This window comes from Eleutherodactylus coqui, chromosome 10 (assembly GCF_035609145.1).
Source record: "Eleutherodactylus coqui strain aEleCoq1 chromosome 10, aEleCoq1.hap1, whole genome shotgun sequence".
Classification (NCBI taxonomy): Eukaryota; Metazoa; Chordata; class Amphibia; order Anura; family Eleutherodactylidae; genus Eleutherodactylus; species Eleutherodactylus coqui.
Window position 1 is genome coordinate 131,685,553 of NC_089846.1, and position 19,067 is coordinate 131,704,619.

At 43.1% G+C, this 19,067-nt stretch overlaps 1 protein-coding gene across 1 annotated transcript in view; it reads left to right on the forward strand.

Moving 5' to 3' along the window:
* FRMD7 (FERM domain containing 7) overlaps nt 1–19,067 on the forward strand; it is a 50,203-nt gene that overhangs the window by 16,242 nt on the left and 14,894 nt on the right. The window contains exons 9-11 of the mRNA XM_066582117.1: nt 15,525–15,629; nt 17,322–17,364; nt 18,621–18,699. Coding sequence (XP_066438214.1) covers nt 15,525–15,629; nt 17,322–17,364; nt 18,621–18,699 — 227 coding nt within the window. The remainder of the gene's footprint in view (nt 1–15,524; nt 15,630–17,321; nt 17,365–18,620; nt 18,700–19,067) is intronic.

Genomic DNA, 19,067 nt, shown 5'->3' on the forward strand with positions numbered 1-19,067 from the left:
ATCACTAGTGACTGGCAGGTCAGTGTATGTTACGTCACTAGTGACTGGCAGGTCAGTGTATGTTACGTCACTAGTGACTGGCAGGTCAGTGTATGTTACATTACTAGTGACTGGCAGGTCAGTGTATGTTACGTCACTAGTGACTGGCAGGTCAGTGTATGTTACGTCACTAGTGACTGGCAGGTCAGTGTATGTTACGTCACTAGTGACTGGCAGGTCAGTGTATGTTATGTCACTAGTGATTGGCAGGTCAGTGTATGTTACGTCACTAGTGACTGGCAGGTCAGTGTATGTTACGTCCCTAGTGACTGGCAGGTGAGTGTATGTTACGTCACTAGTGACTGGCAGGTCAGTGTATGTTACGTCACTAGTGACTGGCAGGTCAGTGTATGTTACGGCACTAGTGACTGGCAGGTCAATGTATGTTACGTCACTAGTGACTGGCAGGTCAGTTTATGTTACGTCACTAGTGACTGGCAGGTTAGTGTATGTTACGTCACTAGTGACTGGCAGGTGAGTGTATGTTACGTCACTAGTGACTGGCAGGTCAGTGTATGTTACGTCACTAGTGACTGGCAGGTCAGTTTATGTTACGTCACTAGTGACTGGCAGGTTAGTGTATGTTACGTCACTAGTGACTGGCAGGTGAGTGTATGTTACGTCACTAGTGACTGGCAGGTCAGTGTATGTTACGTCACTAGTGACTGGCAGGTCAGTGTATGTTACGTCACTAGTGACTGGCAGGTCAGTGTATGTTACGTCACTAGTGACTGGGAGGTCAGTGTATGTTACGTCACTAGTGACTGGCAGGTCAGTGTATGTTACGTCACTAGTGACTGGCAGGTCAGTGTATGTTACGTCACTAGTGACTGGCAGGTCAGTGTATGTTACGTCACTAGTGACTGGCAGGTCAGTGTATGTTACGGCACTAGTGTCACAGTGCTCGCTACCTAGCATGGAATGCCGAGCTATCACCAGGACTGTGCATGACGCTGTCTCACCGCAAGTGTTCCTATACTATTGTCGCGAGACAGCGCACATGCACAGTCTCGGCAATAGCTCAGCATTCCCTGCTAGGCAGCGAACACCACGTCCCTAGTGAGATATCATACATTACCCTGCAGGAAGGAGAATGCCGAGAATGGATGCTTCGTCACCGGAAGAAGAAGAATCAGCCGGCTTGTGGTGAGGTGACACGGGGGACTGGAGAAGATAGGGGGGTGGAAATATGCGGTTAGATCACTGATGGGGTAGGAAGAGGTAAGTACTGATTTTCTTTTTTAATGACAACCCCCTTATTGATGGTAGATTATTATCGGCAGCAGCTGTTCACGAGGGAACGGGCTGCCGACCAATGATGAATGTTATGTCCACGTAAAATGTGCGATCAGCGACAAGTTGAGCAGCGCCTGTCGCTTGTCTGGCAGACACGTTTACACAGGGCAATATTGGAAACAAGTGTTCGTATGAACGGCTCTTCAGCCAACTAGTGCCTGGTGTAAACGGACCTTTATATCATCTGGTGTGAGAGCGTCAGCTCAAAGGATACAACCAAACATAGTTAGATGGCAGATTGTACGCTGCTGCAGCCGCAACATAATCAGATAGCAGACCGACATTATAATGTATGACAATTACATATACATTATATATATATATATTTTTTTTTTTACATGCACACACATATATTTCTATATGATACAGACATATTCCAGTTACTGTCACACAAGCTATCGGTCAAGTCTGTTATTGTAGCTAATGGCTCCATTAGTCCTTCTGCATGTGGGTTATTCTTCCACACATGAACACATCCGACCCTTCACTTGCAGGCATTTGATCCATTTAGTGAAGGATACTAGGCAGCATGAATGGAGCATACGAGTTCAGGGTTGATAAAAGGGAGAATAGCTCAGGGCAACATCAGCTGGAAACTCAGGATTTGTACATGGGGGGGTTGGGGGGTCCACCTGTGCATTCCCGGTATTAGGATACCAATGTGCAGTAAACACACCGGGACTTGTGGGTCTCTAAGGGTTAAAGAATGGCATCGGATATAGAACACGGGGCTTCAGACTCAAGATTTATAAATCTGTGTCAGGAAGTTGCAAATTCATTTCAGGAGATGCAAATAATCTTCTCTGCATTTCACACAGGTCCTTTTCTGTTGCTTGTTTGCCCGTTGGGCGTAGCGCAGCCTCTGAGGCCGGTGTGAGGCTGGATTCACATTGGTGGTTTTATGTGTTGCAAGATGCACAAAGCCTGCGCACAAATATAACCCATTATTTGCAATGGTGTGTTTATATGGGTGATTTTTCTCTCACTGCGATACTGCGAGATAGAAAACTTGCGGCATGTTCTATTTTTCAGCGATTTCGCATAAAACACGCCCATTATTTCTTATGGGTGAGTGTACAAATCACATCGCACTCTTCTGGACATGAGAAATGTTCCTGTTGAAAGAACGGGATTTTCATGCTCAAGAAAAATGTGCATGAAAATCGTATATTCAGCAATGCTATGCGTTTTTCTCACAAATTGCATCAGACTGCGGGCAAAAAAAATCACAAGTTTAACCCTTTGCAGTCCAATTTTGGATTCAGGGTTTCCTAGGGGGCTTTCTCTTTCTGCCCTTCTACAATGGCACCATCTGCTGGCTAGAGCCAGTACTGCGGTATGGGACATGCTGGAGAGGCCCCCTACAACAGAGTGGCCAGTAATATATAGTAAGAATACCCTGCCGGACGTCTTCCGACACCAAAGCTGTACAGGCTTCAATCAGAATGTCTTCAGACGTCAGACAGTGAATTGGAAAGGGTTAAGAATGCAATATTGGCCCAAGTTTCTTGGATCGATACCACCCTCACCAGTGTAAATGTAGCCTGAAAAGGAGAAGCCTAAGTGACCCGTAGTAAGTCAAGGGGGAAAATGGATCCTCATGGATCATAAAGAACTTATAATATCCATCATGGATACTATTAAAATAAAAGCTGTGACTTAAAAGGCCATTCCAGCGCAAACACATTTTTCCATCCCCAACACTTGATTGCCTGTCACACCCTGCAGGTCTCTCTGTGTATTGCAGCCACTCCCATGAAGTGCAACCCCTGTCTGATACTTATCAGTCACCATCTTGAGGGTAAGATTTTTTACTTTCAGTTTTAGATCAATCACATGATGCATCAGCAAGGTTTTAGTTAAAGGGCCACTCAAGCAAAAACACGTTTTTCCATGCCTGCCCCCATCATTGGATTGTTTGTCACACTTTGGGGTATGTTCTGTGTATTCTAGCCACTTTCCTGAATTTCTGATGCTTGTCAGACACCATCATGAGAGATTTTTTACTTTCACTTTCAATCAACCCCAGGATGCATCAGCACAGTAGGCTATACTATTTTGCCTGCTGGGGACCAGTTCAATTCTCATTACCTTGTATCTTCACCTATATAAGCTACAGTCAGGAGGATGAGCTGTGATCTTCTCTATTATAACTGTGTGACCGGAGCTGTGTAATCATCAGTAACTGGGACTAGAATGTCTGTGTGCCCCTCAACATAGTTTCAGTGGTAGATCCGTATAACAGCATCACACAGACTGAGACATTGACTAGAAAATGAATCCATAACCCCAAGTGGTTCTGAGCTGATCAGAATTGAGATCACATGACCAGCTAAGGAAAAAGGCCAGGAGTTTCAGACAGAAAGAATTTAACTAACCAGGGTAATACATATATTGAGGGGATAGCTACATAATGAATACATAGAAACAGTTCAATATCATTACCTTCTGTATTCAGCTATAAAATCTACAGACCAGAAGTATCCAATCAGGAGGATGAGCTGTGATTTCCTCTATTATAACTGTGAGATCATCATCAGTTAGGCCTCATGTCCACGGACGGATTCCAACCGCAGGAGCCCGCAGTGGGAGCCGACCCTGCCCGTGGTCAAGGTCATTTTATGACCTATTCCATGGAGAGATGATAAATGCTTTTGGTGGGGTAAGGGTGGTTTCACATCTGTGCTGGGGATTTTGCTTTCCTTCTCCATTTAGGGAGCAAGAAAGGGGAATCCCTGCGTCCGATTGTCTCCGTCTCTGGATGGAACTGAAGAGCACTGGGCAGACCCCGTTGACTATTATGGGGTCCACATGCTTTCCACCCAGCTGGACGGCTTTTGGACAGAAGAAAAAGTGCTGTATGCAGTGCTTTTTCTTCTGGTATTTTCCGCCAGAGGTTCCAATGTAGATGTGAAACCACCCTAACCTTTAATTGTAAACAGAGCAACGCAAAATCTCAACGGTTCCATACAATGGCATTATAGGCACTGCATGTGCCACCGTACAGCACCGTAATCTCCCCAAGAAGTAATATTTCCAGGGAAAATACCTGCTTAGGTAAAATGAAAGCTGCGCTGTGATTGGCTGCTATGGGCTACAACGGCAGATTTTTTTTGTAGACCTCTTTCATACGAGTGCGGGCTACTTTTCCATGGCCCACCCTGTACTTCTATGAATTCATACCTTTATGTAGGTTTGGATATAAACAGCCCCGTCCCTCTAGTCACAGTCTCCTTGCAAGGATCAAATTGTTTCTTTATATGTATAGCACCAGGTACCTATTTCAATTAGCAATCCTGGAGATCAGCTTCAAGGAAATTTCAGATGTGGACTTATTTGACCCGTATGGAAATGAGTACATATAAATAGCATCTAACATTTGTAGCATCTGAACCTGAGGCTCTTTACTGCTGCTGAAAGGTGGCATCTACTGTATGCGCAGTCTGCTTGGAAGTGTCCGTCTACATTATGTAGGACTACAGCCGGCAGCAGGTCGCAGTAACTAAATTTGACAATAGAGCGCTTCTTTTTTTAGGTTTCAAAAACTTGTAATATTGTTCAATAATCGGACACCTCGCTGGGTGCAAGGTTTAAAGGTGTCGTCAACATAGGGCATATGGATCCTCCTATATGAGCCAAAATAGAGAGATGCTCTGGTAGACAGGTCCGTCTATCAATTACACAAATGGCCATTTATTTGATTGGCTAGATGCCCCATTGTTTAAAAAAAGAGGTTGTCTTGATGAGAAAACTCCCTTATAGAGAATGTATTGTATAGGTTATTTTAATTCACAAAAAACACATACTAAAGCATATTATTAGAGCAGGGGTCCCCAACGCCAGTCCTCAGGGACCACCAACAGGTCATGTTTTCAGGATATCCTATAGTAAGAACACCTGTGGCAATGTCTGAGGCACTGACAATAATTGCATCACCTGTGCAACACTAAGAAAATCCTAAAAACATGACTTGTTGGCGGTCCCTGAGGACTGGAGTTGGGGAACACTGTATTAGAGATCCTGCACTGAGCAGGGGCTTGGACCCAATGACCCTGGAGGTCCCTTCCAACTCTACCATTCTAGGATCCTAGAATTATTTTTTTTCCTATCTGTTGTAGATTTTTTTCATTCTACAATGTCATTTCCCAAAAAGTTGGGATGCTGTGTAAAATGTAAATAAATGTTAAGAATGCAATGGTTTGGAAATCTCATATAACAAAAATTTACTCACAATAGAATATAAAACATATCCGAAGGTGAAAGGGAAACATTTTCTCAATTCATTTACCAAAAAAATAACATTTAGAAACTAATGGTAGCAACACATCTCAAAAAAGTTGGGACGGGGTAAAAATAAGGTTGGAAAAGTAAGTGGTACAAATGAAAAAACAGCTGGACGATGAATTTTCTACTAAGTCACATGATTGTGTATAAAAAGGGCATGTTAGAGAGGTAGAGTCTCTCAGAAGCAATGGTGGTCAGAGGTTCACCAATCTGTGAGAAACTATCTAAAAATTGTGGAACAATTTCAGAAAAATGTTCCTCAAAGTAAAAATTGGAAAGACTTTGACTATCTCACCATCTTCAGTACACAATGTCATCAAACGATTCAGAGAATCTGGAGAAATTCACATGTACAACGGAAAAGGCCGAAAGGTCAATACTGGATGCTCGAGAGCTATGGGCTCTCAGGTGCCACTGCATTGAAAACAGGCATGATTCTGTAATGTAAATCACTGCATGGGCTCAGGAATACTTCCAGAAATCATTGTCTGTGAACACAGTTCCCCGTACAATCTACAAATGAAAGTTAAAGCTGCATCATGCAAAGAAGAAGTCATATATCAATCCAGAAACACCAACGTCTTCTATGGGCCAGAGCTCATTTAAAAAGTACTGAGGCAAAATAAAAAACTGTTCTGTGGTCAGATGAATCAAAATTAGAAATTATTTTGAAAACCATGGACATTGTGTCCTGCAGACTCAAGAGGAGAGGAATCATCCAGCTTGTTATCAGTGCACAGCTCAAAAGCCTGCATCTCTGATGGTATGGATTTGCATTAGTGCCTATGGCATGGGCAGCTTACACATCTTCAAAGGCACTATCAGTACTGAGCAGTATATAGTGGTTTTAGAATAATATATGCTCCTATCCAGACAAGGTCTCTTTCAGGGAAGGCCTTGTATATTTTAGCAAGACAATGCTAAACCACATACCTCATCCATCATAACAGCATGGCTTTGCAGAATTGGCCGCCTGCAGGCCAGACCTTTCACCAATAGAAAACATTTGGTGCATTATGAAATGTAACATCCGTTAGAGACGACCCAGGACTGTTGGGCAGCTAGAATCCTACATCAGATAAGACTAAGACAATATATGTCTCCCCAAAGTCCAGTAACTGTCTCCTCACTTCCCAGATGTCTACAGACTGTTGCAAAAAGAAAAACGAATGCTACAAAATGGCAGGCATGACCCTGGCCCAACTTTTGTGATTCGTGTTGCTACCATCAATATTTAAATGAGTTAATTTTTTTTAATTAAATGGAAAAATATTTCACTTTCATCTTGTGATATGTGTTCTAAGTTCTATTGTGAATACATTATGGTTGTATGCCATTTCCAAATCATTGCATTTTTTTTCTTTACATTTATTTATATTTTATACAGCGTCCCAACTTTTTTGGAATTGGGATTGTATTTTCTGTACAAGAATATGGGGCGACCATCTTGCCTGATCTTCTGTTAATGACATTCAGAGATATGCTTTACAGCAGCCTTGTGAACCATCGGAACCTGTGGACTGGAGAGGTTCATTGACTTCTATAGGAGAGTATTGTGGGTATGCTCTGTGAGCTGTGCAGAGAGGGAGAGGAGGTGAGCTCTGACTATCACTTAATGTAAATGGCGGATGCTATGTTATCTGTATGTAGGTGTTACTTGTAATTATAATCCTGCCTGTTATGGTATTGAGATGGCTGCTGAGAACTTTTCTCTACAGTACAGGAAGGTAATATTATTGTGAGGTTTAACGGTCAATGTGAAAACTGCAGATTTTCAGGATAATATTTTTAATATAAGAAGCCTTTAGCTGAACACAGTTACTAGCCCCAGGGCTCTTATCTCCATTCAGCTCCTTTGTTCTCCTGTGGTAACAATGCTATCAGCACTCCCCGTGGAGAACTGCTGATAAGGCTGAAGGCCAATTTTTAGGTTGGACTAAATTTAACGATCAGCTAGCAGTGCCCGAAAAGTGAATGATGGGCTCGCGTTTAGATGCAACGATTATCGCTCCAATAATAGCTTTTTAGCGATTTTTGAGCAATCATTGCTCCCTATAAATGGGCTTTAACTTGTGCCATTGCTACACTACTGTGATACCAACAATGTGAACTAAAAGTAAAAAGTTAAACAAGCCATATAGTTTCCTTTTCATTGCTGGTACTTCTGGTGGATATGGACGTTAGATACTTTCCAGCTGATTCTGACCTTTTCTGCTGGATCTTCCCACAATCAGCTGTCTATGAAGCTGCCAGAGCTCCATCTGACTTTTGGTGAGGAGAAGATGGAAATTGGTTAAATTTTCCATTTTCAGTTCTATGACTTTACTTCTTGTAAGTACTCTCAGAGATATCTAGTAACTGCTCTTCTTTCACCTCCAAGGTATTCTCCATCATAGCATTTTTCATCGGGCTCTTCTTCGGCTTAGGTGGTTACGTATGTCACTAACTTTGAAAAATAATCATCCATATTAAGCTAGTCTGCTCTTGATTACTGGAGTCTGTAGACACAATTTCCAGTCCAATATTGACCATCGAGCTATGGACAGCACTTTTACCAAAAATTAAATGAGTACCCCGGCTAAGTACTCTCCTATGAGCTCTTACAGCAGAGATCCCCATCCTTTTGTAGGTGATAAATTATTTCCTATTCAACTGGTGGTTTTGAATCACTGGGTATTAAAAGGCAAAAGCCTATTAAATATATGACTGATTGCTGTAGCTTCTACCTAAGTGCTAACTACCTGTGATATGGCTTTGACTCTTGTGCCAAGTTCTAGTAATAATATGGCATTCCTGATGCTATTCATATCTGCTATTGGCAATAGCTAGAGAGCCACCTACAGGAAACTCATGCCTATCCACGGGATAGGCAACCAGTAGCAGATCACTGGGGATCCTCTGCTCAGGACCCACACCAACCAGGCTGCTGCACTTAGGCATGGAGCTTATTTCTACTGAAAGAAGACAGCTCCGTCTCCATTGCATTGGCTGGCTTGGTATTATAGTCCATTGTTCCGATTCCATAGAAGTCTCCTCACACCTAATAGATTGTCTCCATAAGAAGAACCTTTCCCCCTTCGGATCCACATCACAGGCCTCTCACCCAGCCAAGCCAGAAGCCTACTGCACACTGAGGAGGGTCAAAAACCCTGAAAAGTCTGTCTGTACATGGTGATCTTTTCCTTATGCAGAAGAATCTGTTTTTGGCTTCTATTTCCAGTCATGTTAGAAAGTTGAATAAAAGGTTTGACATTGACTTGCAGGAATGCTGCTTTCTAATAGGTGGCGCTGTAGAGGCATTGTGACATTAAATTTGCATCATTTCGATAAATGTTTTCTGAAACTGCAAAAGTTCATTTAAGAAAACACTTAATAATAAAAAGATTGATGAAAAAACAAAGTAAAAAACCCTCTAATTTAGCCTCTCATTAGGTTCAGATGTGTATTTTACGAAATCATTGAAAAGAACCCATTCGTGGCAGACAGATAACATGTCAGTTTTTGTTCTTCATAATACTAGACCAGCATCACCTAAGAAGATACTTTTGTGAAATCATTCGATGGTTAATTGGATTTGCAGTCTGTTTTTGCAGCTCTTGGTTGGTAATGTCTTCATTTTGCCAAGATACCCGCAGAATGTAGCACATGGGATGTTTAATTGGAGAGCAGTTTAATTGTTTTAATTACATGCGGCCGTCTTAACTTAGACAGGAGCTAGCGTGACTGCGCACTGCAGGCTACCATTATACTGTCACTAGACAAGAGGCGGAACACAAAGCATAGTAATTTTATCCAACAGCTCTTGATTTTTGGAAACTTGTTATGCTCATTTTACCAACAATCAGCTCGGCTCCTCACCCTGAGGTGTCTCATCCGTCCTACTAGACAATGGAACTGAAGCGCTCATTCATCACATGCTATTTCCAGAATCCCTTCGGATTATCAGTCCTCTTATCTCTCCGTTACTTGAAAACTAATTCTACCCAAACCACTTAATAGTGTTCCGAAATTGAGAATAGATGTTGGAAAGGTACATAAAAGCAACTTCGTAAGACCCTTCAAGATGTCCTATTTCATTCAGTACATGCATCTTATCTCACACGACGTGTCGATATTATCATTATTTAGTTTCCAGCACCATCAATGTCAGGCGCTGTATGTGTGGAAAGGATTTAAAGGGGTTCTGCCAAATATATCCCCAATCCACGGGAAATGGGATAACTTTATAATCAGTAGGGCATGAATATTGGGACTCCCACCCATCCAAGAAGGGGGCTCGTGAAGGTTCCCACATGAATGAAGCGGCGTTCAAGCATGCATGCCACCACTCCATTCATTTCAGTTGGATGCAATTGATAATCTCTGCCACTTCCATTGAAATTAATTAATTGATGGCGTGCATGCAAGGACCCTTAACACTCTCATTCTCAGGATCGGTCAAGGTTCCCGCTGTCGGACTACTACAATCAAAAAGTTGGCCCCTAACCTGTGATTGGGAAAAACTTTATATCTTGGGAAAACCCCATTAAGTACATAATATTAAACAAAAATAAGTGCAATAAATACCAATTAAATGAGTCAAACTCATACAGAGGGACAGAGGATGCTGCCTGTGAGACCTTATACTCTACAAGAGAAGGGAAGGAGACAGTAGGTAAAGGTAGAAGCTGCTCAGATTATGGTGTAGTAGCAGCAGGGTTACTGTAGCCTTCTCTGAAGAGGAGGGTTTTCAGCTACCTTTTGAAGGTTTCGAGGGTAGGGTAGAATCTGATTGGTTGGAGTAGCGAGGTGCACTACAGGCTGTGCATTTCATTGATAATATTTTGGAATATACCTCAAATGGTACCAATAAAAACGGCAAATTATCTTACAAAAAACAAGCCCTCATACAGCTCTGTCCGCTGGAAAATAAAAATGCTCCGGTCCTGGAATATGGCGCCACAGAGTCTTTTTGCATTCAACCCCTTCATGATGCGGCCCTTTTTTTTCCATTTTCGTTTTTTTCCTCCCCCCTTTAAAAAAATCGTAACTCCTTTATTTATCCATCGTTGTCGCTGTATGAAGGCTTGTTTTTTGTGGGGACGAGTTGTAGTTTTCAGTGCTGCTATTTAAAGTACCATATAATGTACTGAAAAACTTTAAAAAAATTCTAAGTAGAGTAAAATGAAAAAAAAAAACACATTCCGCCATATTTTAGTGCGTCTTGTTTCTACGGCGCACAAACTGCAACAAAAGCGACATGATAACTTTATTCTATGGGTCAGTATGATTACTACGATACCAAACTTGTATAGGTTTTTTTTTTACTATACTACTCTTTTTTTTTTCAAAGACATTTAATTTTTTTCAATTATTTTCTGCCGTCATTTTGTGCGCGCAATAACTTTTTAATTTTTCCGTCGATGCAGTTGTGCGAGGGCTCATTTTTGCGGGATTTCCTGAAGTTTCGGTTAGTACTAATTTGGAATACATACGACTTTTTGATCGCTTTTTGTTGCGTTTTTTCTGGGAGACAGGGTGACTGAAAAAGTTCATTTCTGGCGTTCTTTTTTTTTTTTTTTTTGGACGATGTTCACCGTGCGGGGTAAATAATGCGCTACTTTGATAAATCGGACTTTTACAGACGCGGCGATGTCAGATATGTATTTTTATTTTATTATTTAGATTTTATAATTATAGATATGGCAAAAGGGGGGCGATTTAAACTTTTATTACTTTTTTTTTACAACTAAAAACACTTTATTGATCTTTTTTTTTTACTTTACTTTTAAGCCCCCCTGGGGGACTACAATATGCAATGCTTTGATCGCTCCTGCAGTATGACGTAATGCTACAGCAATATGTCATCCTGCAATTTCACAGGCAGCCTATCAAGCCACCCCACGGGGATGGCTTGAATGGCGGTCTTTCAAGGCAGCCCTGGAGCCTTTCAGATGGCCCCCGGCTGCCATGACACCTGCACAGCTCCCCTGATCTCACCACGAGGGGGCCGTACGGGACGTTTGGGGGATTTAAATGCCGCTGTCAGAACTGACAGCGGCATTTAAAGGGTTAATAGCCTGAATGGCCGATCGCGGCTATTGCCCACGGGTGTCAGCTGTAATAAACAGCTGACGCCCGCACTTCATACATACCCCGACGCTCCAGGACATAAATGTACGCCCCCGAAGCGGGAAGGGGTTAAAAAAATAGTGTTAATATTGTGCGACAGTAAAGCAGAATAAAAACTCTATAAATTTGATGTTGTTCTAATCTACTGACCCGTGGAATAAAGTTAACATAATATTTTGCTACTTGGGGAACGCCATCAAAATAAATTCCCTAAGAACAATGGTGAAATAGTTTTTTTCCATCGCCCCCAAAGTAAAAAAAAAAATTATAAAGTTATTCAATTACAAGTACCCCAAATTAGTTCTTATAAAAACTAGAATTCATCCCACAAAATACAACAAGAAAAATGCAAAATGCATTGATGAAAAAGTTATGACCATTAGAACACTAAAGGGGATACAGTTTACTGGCTCTTAAGGCTAAAATGAGTTATGTTGCGAAGGGGTTAAAAATGCACTTAAGACGAATGAGTTCTACAACAAATATATTATCAGACAAATTCATAATCTACAATAAAACTGATATTTTCTGGAGGGCTTTTTGCAATTTTAACATGACTGTTAGGGGTTAACACATAGAAAAGGTTTGGAATGAGGTGGAATGGGACTGGGTCAAGTGCAAAGGTGGTGAGGTGCGATGTGAGCAGTTCATCAGTTATGGGGAGAGTACTGAGTACTAAGCACTGGAGATGAGTGAGCACCAAAATGCTCGGGTGCTCGTTACTCGAGCCGAACTTCTTGTAATACGAGAGAGCTCGGTTCGAGTAATGAACCCCATTGAAGTCAATGGGAGACTCGAGCATTTTTCAAGGTGCCCCATGCTCAGCATAGGGGATGGTTCTCTCTCTCTCTCTCTCTCTCTTCCCTGAAATTTACCCAAGCACCTAGTGGTGTTCGCTCGAGTGATGAGTACTTTCGAGTATGCTAATGATCGGTCGAGCATCAAGCTTGGACGAGCATGCTCGCTTATCTCTACTAAGCACTTACGTAGGGAGGCTGTGGGAATGCAGGCTGAAGCTCTGATGTTGTTGATATGGTGTTTGAATGACCAATAGTGATCTGAGTACACATGCTCTACTATTGTCAGGCTTTGGGTATGACAGACAGAAGGCCCAGGTATACATATGTATACCTTCAGGTGGCCCATTTTAATTTCATTTGTCTGCCATATACTTCAGTATTTTGAGGGAGTCACCCGGACCTTACAAAATTGTAATCTTTGACTTTATTTACAAAAAAAAAACAACAAAATTGGGCAGCCACATGCTGATACAGAAAGTCACAGCTAAAGCTAATTAAAGGGAAGAAGCTGGGGGCTGTGGACTATTGGCGCTAGAGCAGCGGGGGATTGGAGCATTTTTTTCAGTTAACACAATTTAAAATTACACTTTTTATAAACCATGGACAACCCAATTAAGCAATTTAGTAAGGAAAAACAAAGTAGCACATTACCATCAACCTTTACTTGTAGTATTCAAAGAAGACATAGAACTTTAAGGCCTCCTGTCTAAGGGCAGATCGGATTCTCCATGTGGGAGCCTGCAGCGGAATCTGACCCTGCCTGCGGACGAGGACCCTGCTTACCCGTCCGGTTTTCTTCACTGCAGATGTGTGCGGATCATTTGCGTGAATGCCCTGCATGGATTCCGCAATTCAGGTCCGCCCTTGGACAGTGAGCCTAAAGGTAAGGGTAAACTCCCCTGGTGCAGGCACCGAGTCATGATTGACTCCTAGGGTGACGTCAGATCGTAATGTTTTCTTGGCAGACTGTTTTTGCGGGGTGATTTGCCATTGTCTTCCCCAATCATCTTTTACCCCCCAGCAAGCTGGGTACTCATTTTACCGACCTCGGAAGGATGGAAGGATAAGTCAATCTTGAGTCGGCTACCTGAACCAAGCAGAAATTGAGCCCGCAACCTTCAGATTGGGAGCGAGAGTTTAGGATTGCATTTCTGCTGCCTTGACACTCTGTGTCACACTCTAAAACAAAAATCAAATTAGGTCTCCCAATTTGGTGATGAGTTTTGATGCCCAAATGGGTCTGGTGTTTGCTTCTGTCTTTATGCTTTATCCATGCACTTTGGGTACAATTTCTCCTGCATCGGTTCTCACCACCCCATGGTAAAATTTGATGGGTCTAAGCAGGACTGGGCCCTGCTCACCAAAGGTGCCATAGTGCAGCGTCCCATAGGGGAACCCTGGACACATGGCATATGCTGAGGAGCTGGGAGGGTAAAGTGTTGGCTTGTCCCGGCGGCACCTGCCAGACTCCCTCCCGGAGGGACACACATAGCCAAGGCCAGAGCAGTACTGGGCTTCATCTGGACACCCCCGGCATGGGGATGCCCAATAAGCAGGGTAACAGGTGTAGAGAGATTTGTCACGTGTGACGCCACCATTCCGGTACCCCCTGGCGTGACCATCGGTGGGGATAAAGAAATGAGTCGCAGACAGTTTAAGTATCCCAGGTCCCCCGGAATGGTCAGGGCCTGGAAATAACTTTACTGAAAACTTCACTTTAGTAGTACAAGGCATCAAGTCACAAGATACTCTAGTGCAGGTAAAACAAGAGATTGGAGGTCAGGGAGGAAACTCAGGATGATACCGGTCCTGCAGCCCACGTTATCTGTCAGGAACCGCTCCTGGAAGAGGAAACTCTCCAGAGGAGGAAAAGGGGTAGGGTCACTCCACAGACTCTCGGGCAGACAAGTACCTCCACTCAGCGGGACTCAGACTTCAATACGCTTGATTGTACAACACAGACAGTTAAGTACTTCTGCACTAGGCCTTGACTAACTGAATTTGCGCTCTGCTCACTCTCTCTCTTTGGGGCTCTCCTCTTCCTCCATCTTCAACACACAAGGTCTGAAGGTGCCCTCATGTGTCTCTGTACTTTCTCTAGCAGTTCTGGAAGATGGAACTCCAGATGGAAGACAGATTGAAGACCGTTTCCCACTCTCAAGCATACACATTTAGGCCCAATGTCCACGTGCGGATTTTATTGCGTCTTGCTGCCCATAGGGAGGCATTAGCATCCGTAGGGCAGCTAAAAGCATGCGGATGTGATTTTTTTTCCCAGCATGCGTGTCGCACGCACGGGAAGAGATCGCAGCATGCTCCATTTTCCTGCAGATCTCCCGCACGGACGGCTCCCGCGGCTTCTATTGACGCTGTTGGTGTGCCAAGCACATCCGCCAGGCGGAAAAAAGAAGATCCAGCCAAGACGGAGGGGAGACCCCCAGCGTCTAGATAGGTGAGTATGCTGTCATTTTCCTCCACATGTCCTGGGCACACAGGGAGTTTGCTGCAGGAATTCATCAGCGGAATCCCTGTGGACATTAGGCCTTATACCTTCTCTCACACCATGTGACAGGATAGAATTGATACATTCACAGGCAGACAGCTCATATTTTGCAGACATTAACCCATCACACACTGCAGCTGTGCAATACACATAACAGAATGACAAGACACTTTGCACTGTGCATCTACACAAGACATTACATGTATGACATTATGGAGGGGCCCGGACGGCTTGTACGGGGCCACTACAAGAGCAGCTGCATCGTCTTATGATTTGTACATATTTTGTTCCTTCTCAAATTAACTATTTCTCTTCAGTAAAAATAAATGTTTTTGGACATTCATCTAATAGATCCATAGATTCCAGGCATGCACAAGACAGACACGTGTTCTAATGGGGTATCAGGGACGTGTTTATATGCAACAGCCAAATGGAAAATGGGATAACTAGAATTCAGCATATCTATAATTTAACTGTTTTATATTCTGCAGCAAAAAGCTCCTGGAAGAGAATTGTTTAATATGAGTTGCAGTCATTTGAACCTGACGGAGAAAGAATACTTTGGTTTAGAATTCAAGAATAACACAGGCTACCAAGTAAGTTGCAGATCTTCCATGCCTATGCTTCATGTCAGCTTTCTTTTACTGATTGTATGGACCATAATACACACATAGTACCATAGTATGGAAGGCCGAAAAAAGATATATGTCCATCCAGTTCAGCCTATTTCACCCCCAATGTTGATCCAGAGGAAGGCAAAAACCACAACTGAGGTAGAAGCCAATTTTCCCCACTTAAGGGAAAAAAATCCTTCCTGACTCCAATCTGCCAATTGGAATAATCCCTGGATCAGCAACCCTTTTGAAGTCATTGGTGACTATAACATGTAATATTGTTACACTCAAGAAAGGCGTCCAGGCTCTCTTGAACTGTTTTAGTGAGTCCGCCCTCAACTCATCCTCAGAAAGGGAGTTCCATAGTCTCACTGCTCTTACAGTATACAGCACAGCTCAGCTGAGAGCTGGAGTGTGCAATGTACAGGGAGCTCAAAGGGAGCCATGACTCTGTGGGAGGCACTAGGAGAGCGGTATAACATTGTGAAGAGCTCAAAGAGAGGCACCAGTACTGTGAAGGGCACTAAGGGAGCTATAGATGATAGTTTGTGACTCCACCTACTTGATCAGCCCCATCTGGACCTACCAACAAGATAAGGCCAATTTATGTTCTCTATCCGCCCCTGACCAGGACAGATTTTGTTTTTTTACTGGAAGTAAACAATTGACTGATCGCAAGCAGAGATATTGACTATATATATATTGAGTGTGCTTTTTGAACACTTAAGCAGCATTCAGACACTTGTATTTCTGTCCATTTAGAAATTGTATATATTTTACAAAAAAATGTGATCAGTTCCGATCAGAACTGCAAAGAAGGCCTGTCAGCTCTCAATATCTGTTTGTTTTACTTAAAGGGGTTGTCCCGCGCCGAAACGGCTTTTTTTTTTTTTTTTCAATAGGCGCGAGACAAACACAAGGGATGGGTTAAAAAAAAAAAAAAGTTTAGTACTTACCCGAATCCCCGCTCTGCGGCGACTTCTTACTTACCTTACCAAGATGGCCGCCGGGATCTTCACCCACGATGCACCGCGGGTCTTCTCCCATGGTGCACCGTGGGCTCTGTGCGGTCCATTGCCGATTCCAGCCTCCTGATTGGCTGGAATCGGCACACGTGATGGGGCGGAGCTACGCGATGACGCGTAGAAGGGGGCGGAGCCAGAACGCCGCTCGTGCCGAGACCCAAGAGGAGGGAGAAGACCCTTCTGCGCAAGCGCGTCTAATCGGGAGATTAGACGCTGAAATTAGACGGCACCATGGAGACGGGGACACCAGCAACGGAGCAGGTAAGTGAATAACTTCTGTATGGCTCATATTTAATGCACGATGTATATTACAAAGTGCATTAATATGGCCATACAGAAGTGCTGAGCCCCACTTGCTTTCGTGGGACAACCCCTTTAATATTTGTATTATCATACATAAGAATCCTGGAGCACTTTTTCTTAGAACTCTGTGTTGTACCATTCCTCTTGGAAATTTCTGAATAAATTGACATCTGGGTGTTACACCTCCCTTGTCAATAGGGTGTGCCTCTACACATTTTGATATGGCTAGCACAGATCTGACACATTGTTTCAAGGTAAAATTAAAAGTTATATAAGGGAAGTTATGAAGGTGAAATACATGTATGACTTCAGTGTGGCCTAAAACGGTGTCATTTTGACTTTGCAGGTTTGGCTCGGACTTCTGAAGCCAATAACTAAGCAGGTGAAAAGTAAGTCCTAAAACTGTACTGAACACATATATTATTATAATACCATTGCTTGTGTAATATGAGGCTGTGCTTATTCACATAAGGACATTTGGATCATATAGCGCTAACTATGCTCTACAGGCATATGATGAGATTTTGTCCGCTAACATTCACCACTAGGGGGAGCTTACTGTACTAATTAAAATACTAATAACCATCCGACCATCTGTGTATGAGTTACATACTCCGCCCCTGATCACATGACGGTTATGTCATCACAGGTCCTTCAGCCCTATGCAGATACTTATAACCACCTGTCCATGAGTGAATGAGTTACATACTCCGCCCTTGATCACATGACTATGACGTAATCGCTGGTCCTTCATCTCTGTGTAAAACTACGGGCGGACTACATCCCCTACAAGCATATTATCAAGCTTCTGCCCTAATAACCAACTAGGTTGAAGCAGCCAACCCAAGCAACCAATCAGGTTGAATCAGCCAACCCGAAAACAACCAATCAGGTTGCTGGGATTGTGAATCAGAACCAATCTGGTTGCTGGAACTGCTGAATACGGCAGAGGTGTTGCAGAATTTGATAATATGCCCCCTACAAGCCCCCGCAGCTTCAGTTGTTATGGAATACTAATGACCACCTAGCCGGACAGCAGCCATGTGTTTATAGGACCTGTGATGATGTCACTGTCATGTGATCAGTCACTGGGGCTCTGACATCTGCCCCCGATCACATGATGGTGACATCATCACAGGTCCTTCACTTTATTAAAAACCTACAGAGGCGGACAGCAGCCATGAGCTTACAAGATGATGTCACCATCATGTGATTAGTCATCTTTGTGGGAGGAGTCCGGGAATGCATGACCAGGGGGTGATCAGTGTGGACTCTGCTGTGCTGGTTGTGATCCCTCTTGTGTGGGATGAAGAATGTATGTAACAGAGCTGTATGTGATGTACATGTAGCAGAGCTGTGTGTGTTATGTGCATGTAGCAGAGCTGTGTGTGGGACATGCATGTAGCAGAGCTACCTATTATCTATCAAACACCCTAGGCACAATAACATCATCACAGGTCCTAAATCAGCAAGTCTTAAAACAGCAGCCGTGTGCTTACAACTCCAATCCCTTTCACTATATTATATTCGTAAGTGGCACATTGCGCCACTAGAAACACTGGTACTATAACTTCCTAATAATTACTAGTATATATATATAATGTTTGTCAGTAATATATCATTTTGACATTTCTTCTTTTTTAAGACCCTAAAGAAACGATTTTCAAGTTTCTGGTGAAATTCTTCCCAGTGGACCCCGGACAGCTGCGGGGGGAGTTAACAAGGTATTCATTGCTTCTATCTGTGAATTCAAGCCACAATGGCCTACTTACTGTAGGGAAAGAACATGCAACTCTCATTGCACCATCCCTTTTGCTACTGGGTGGCGCAGACATATGCAGATCCCCCAACACAAAACAACTGCAGTTTTAGCAAACAGGAAAAGGACAAATTGTCCCAGGGGTCATTCTAAAGGGCTGGGATGGGAAACAAAAATCAGGCCCCCCTGTCCTGGGCAGCAGAATCAGACACCATAATGGGGGGCTTATTATTCTATGTACACCGCTGTGCAGCCAACATGCTTAGATATAAGTCACATGTTAGTTTCCAGTGTGATAAATATTCAATTCATCTTAAAGAAGATGTCTGCTTT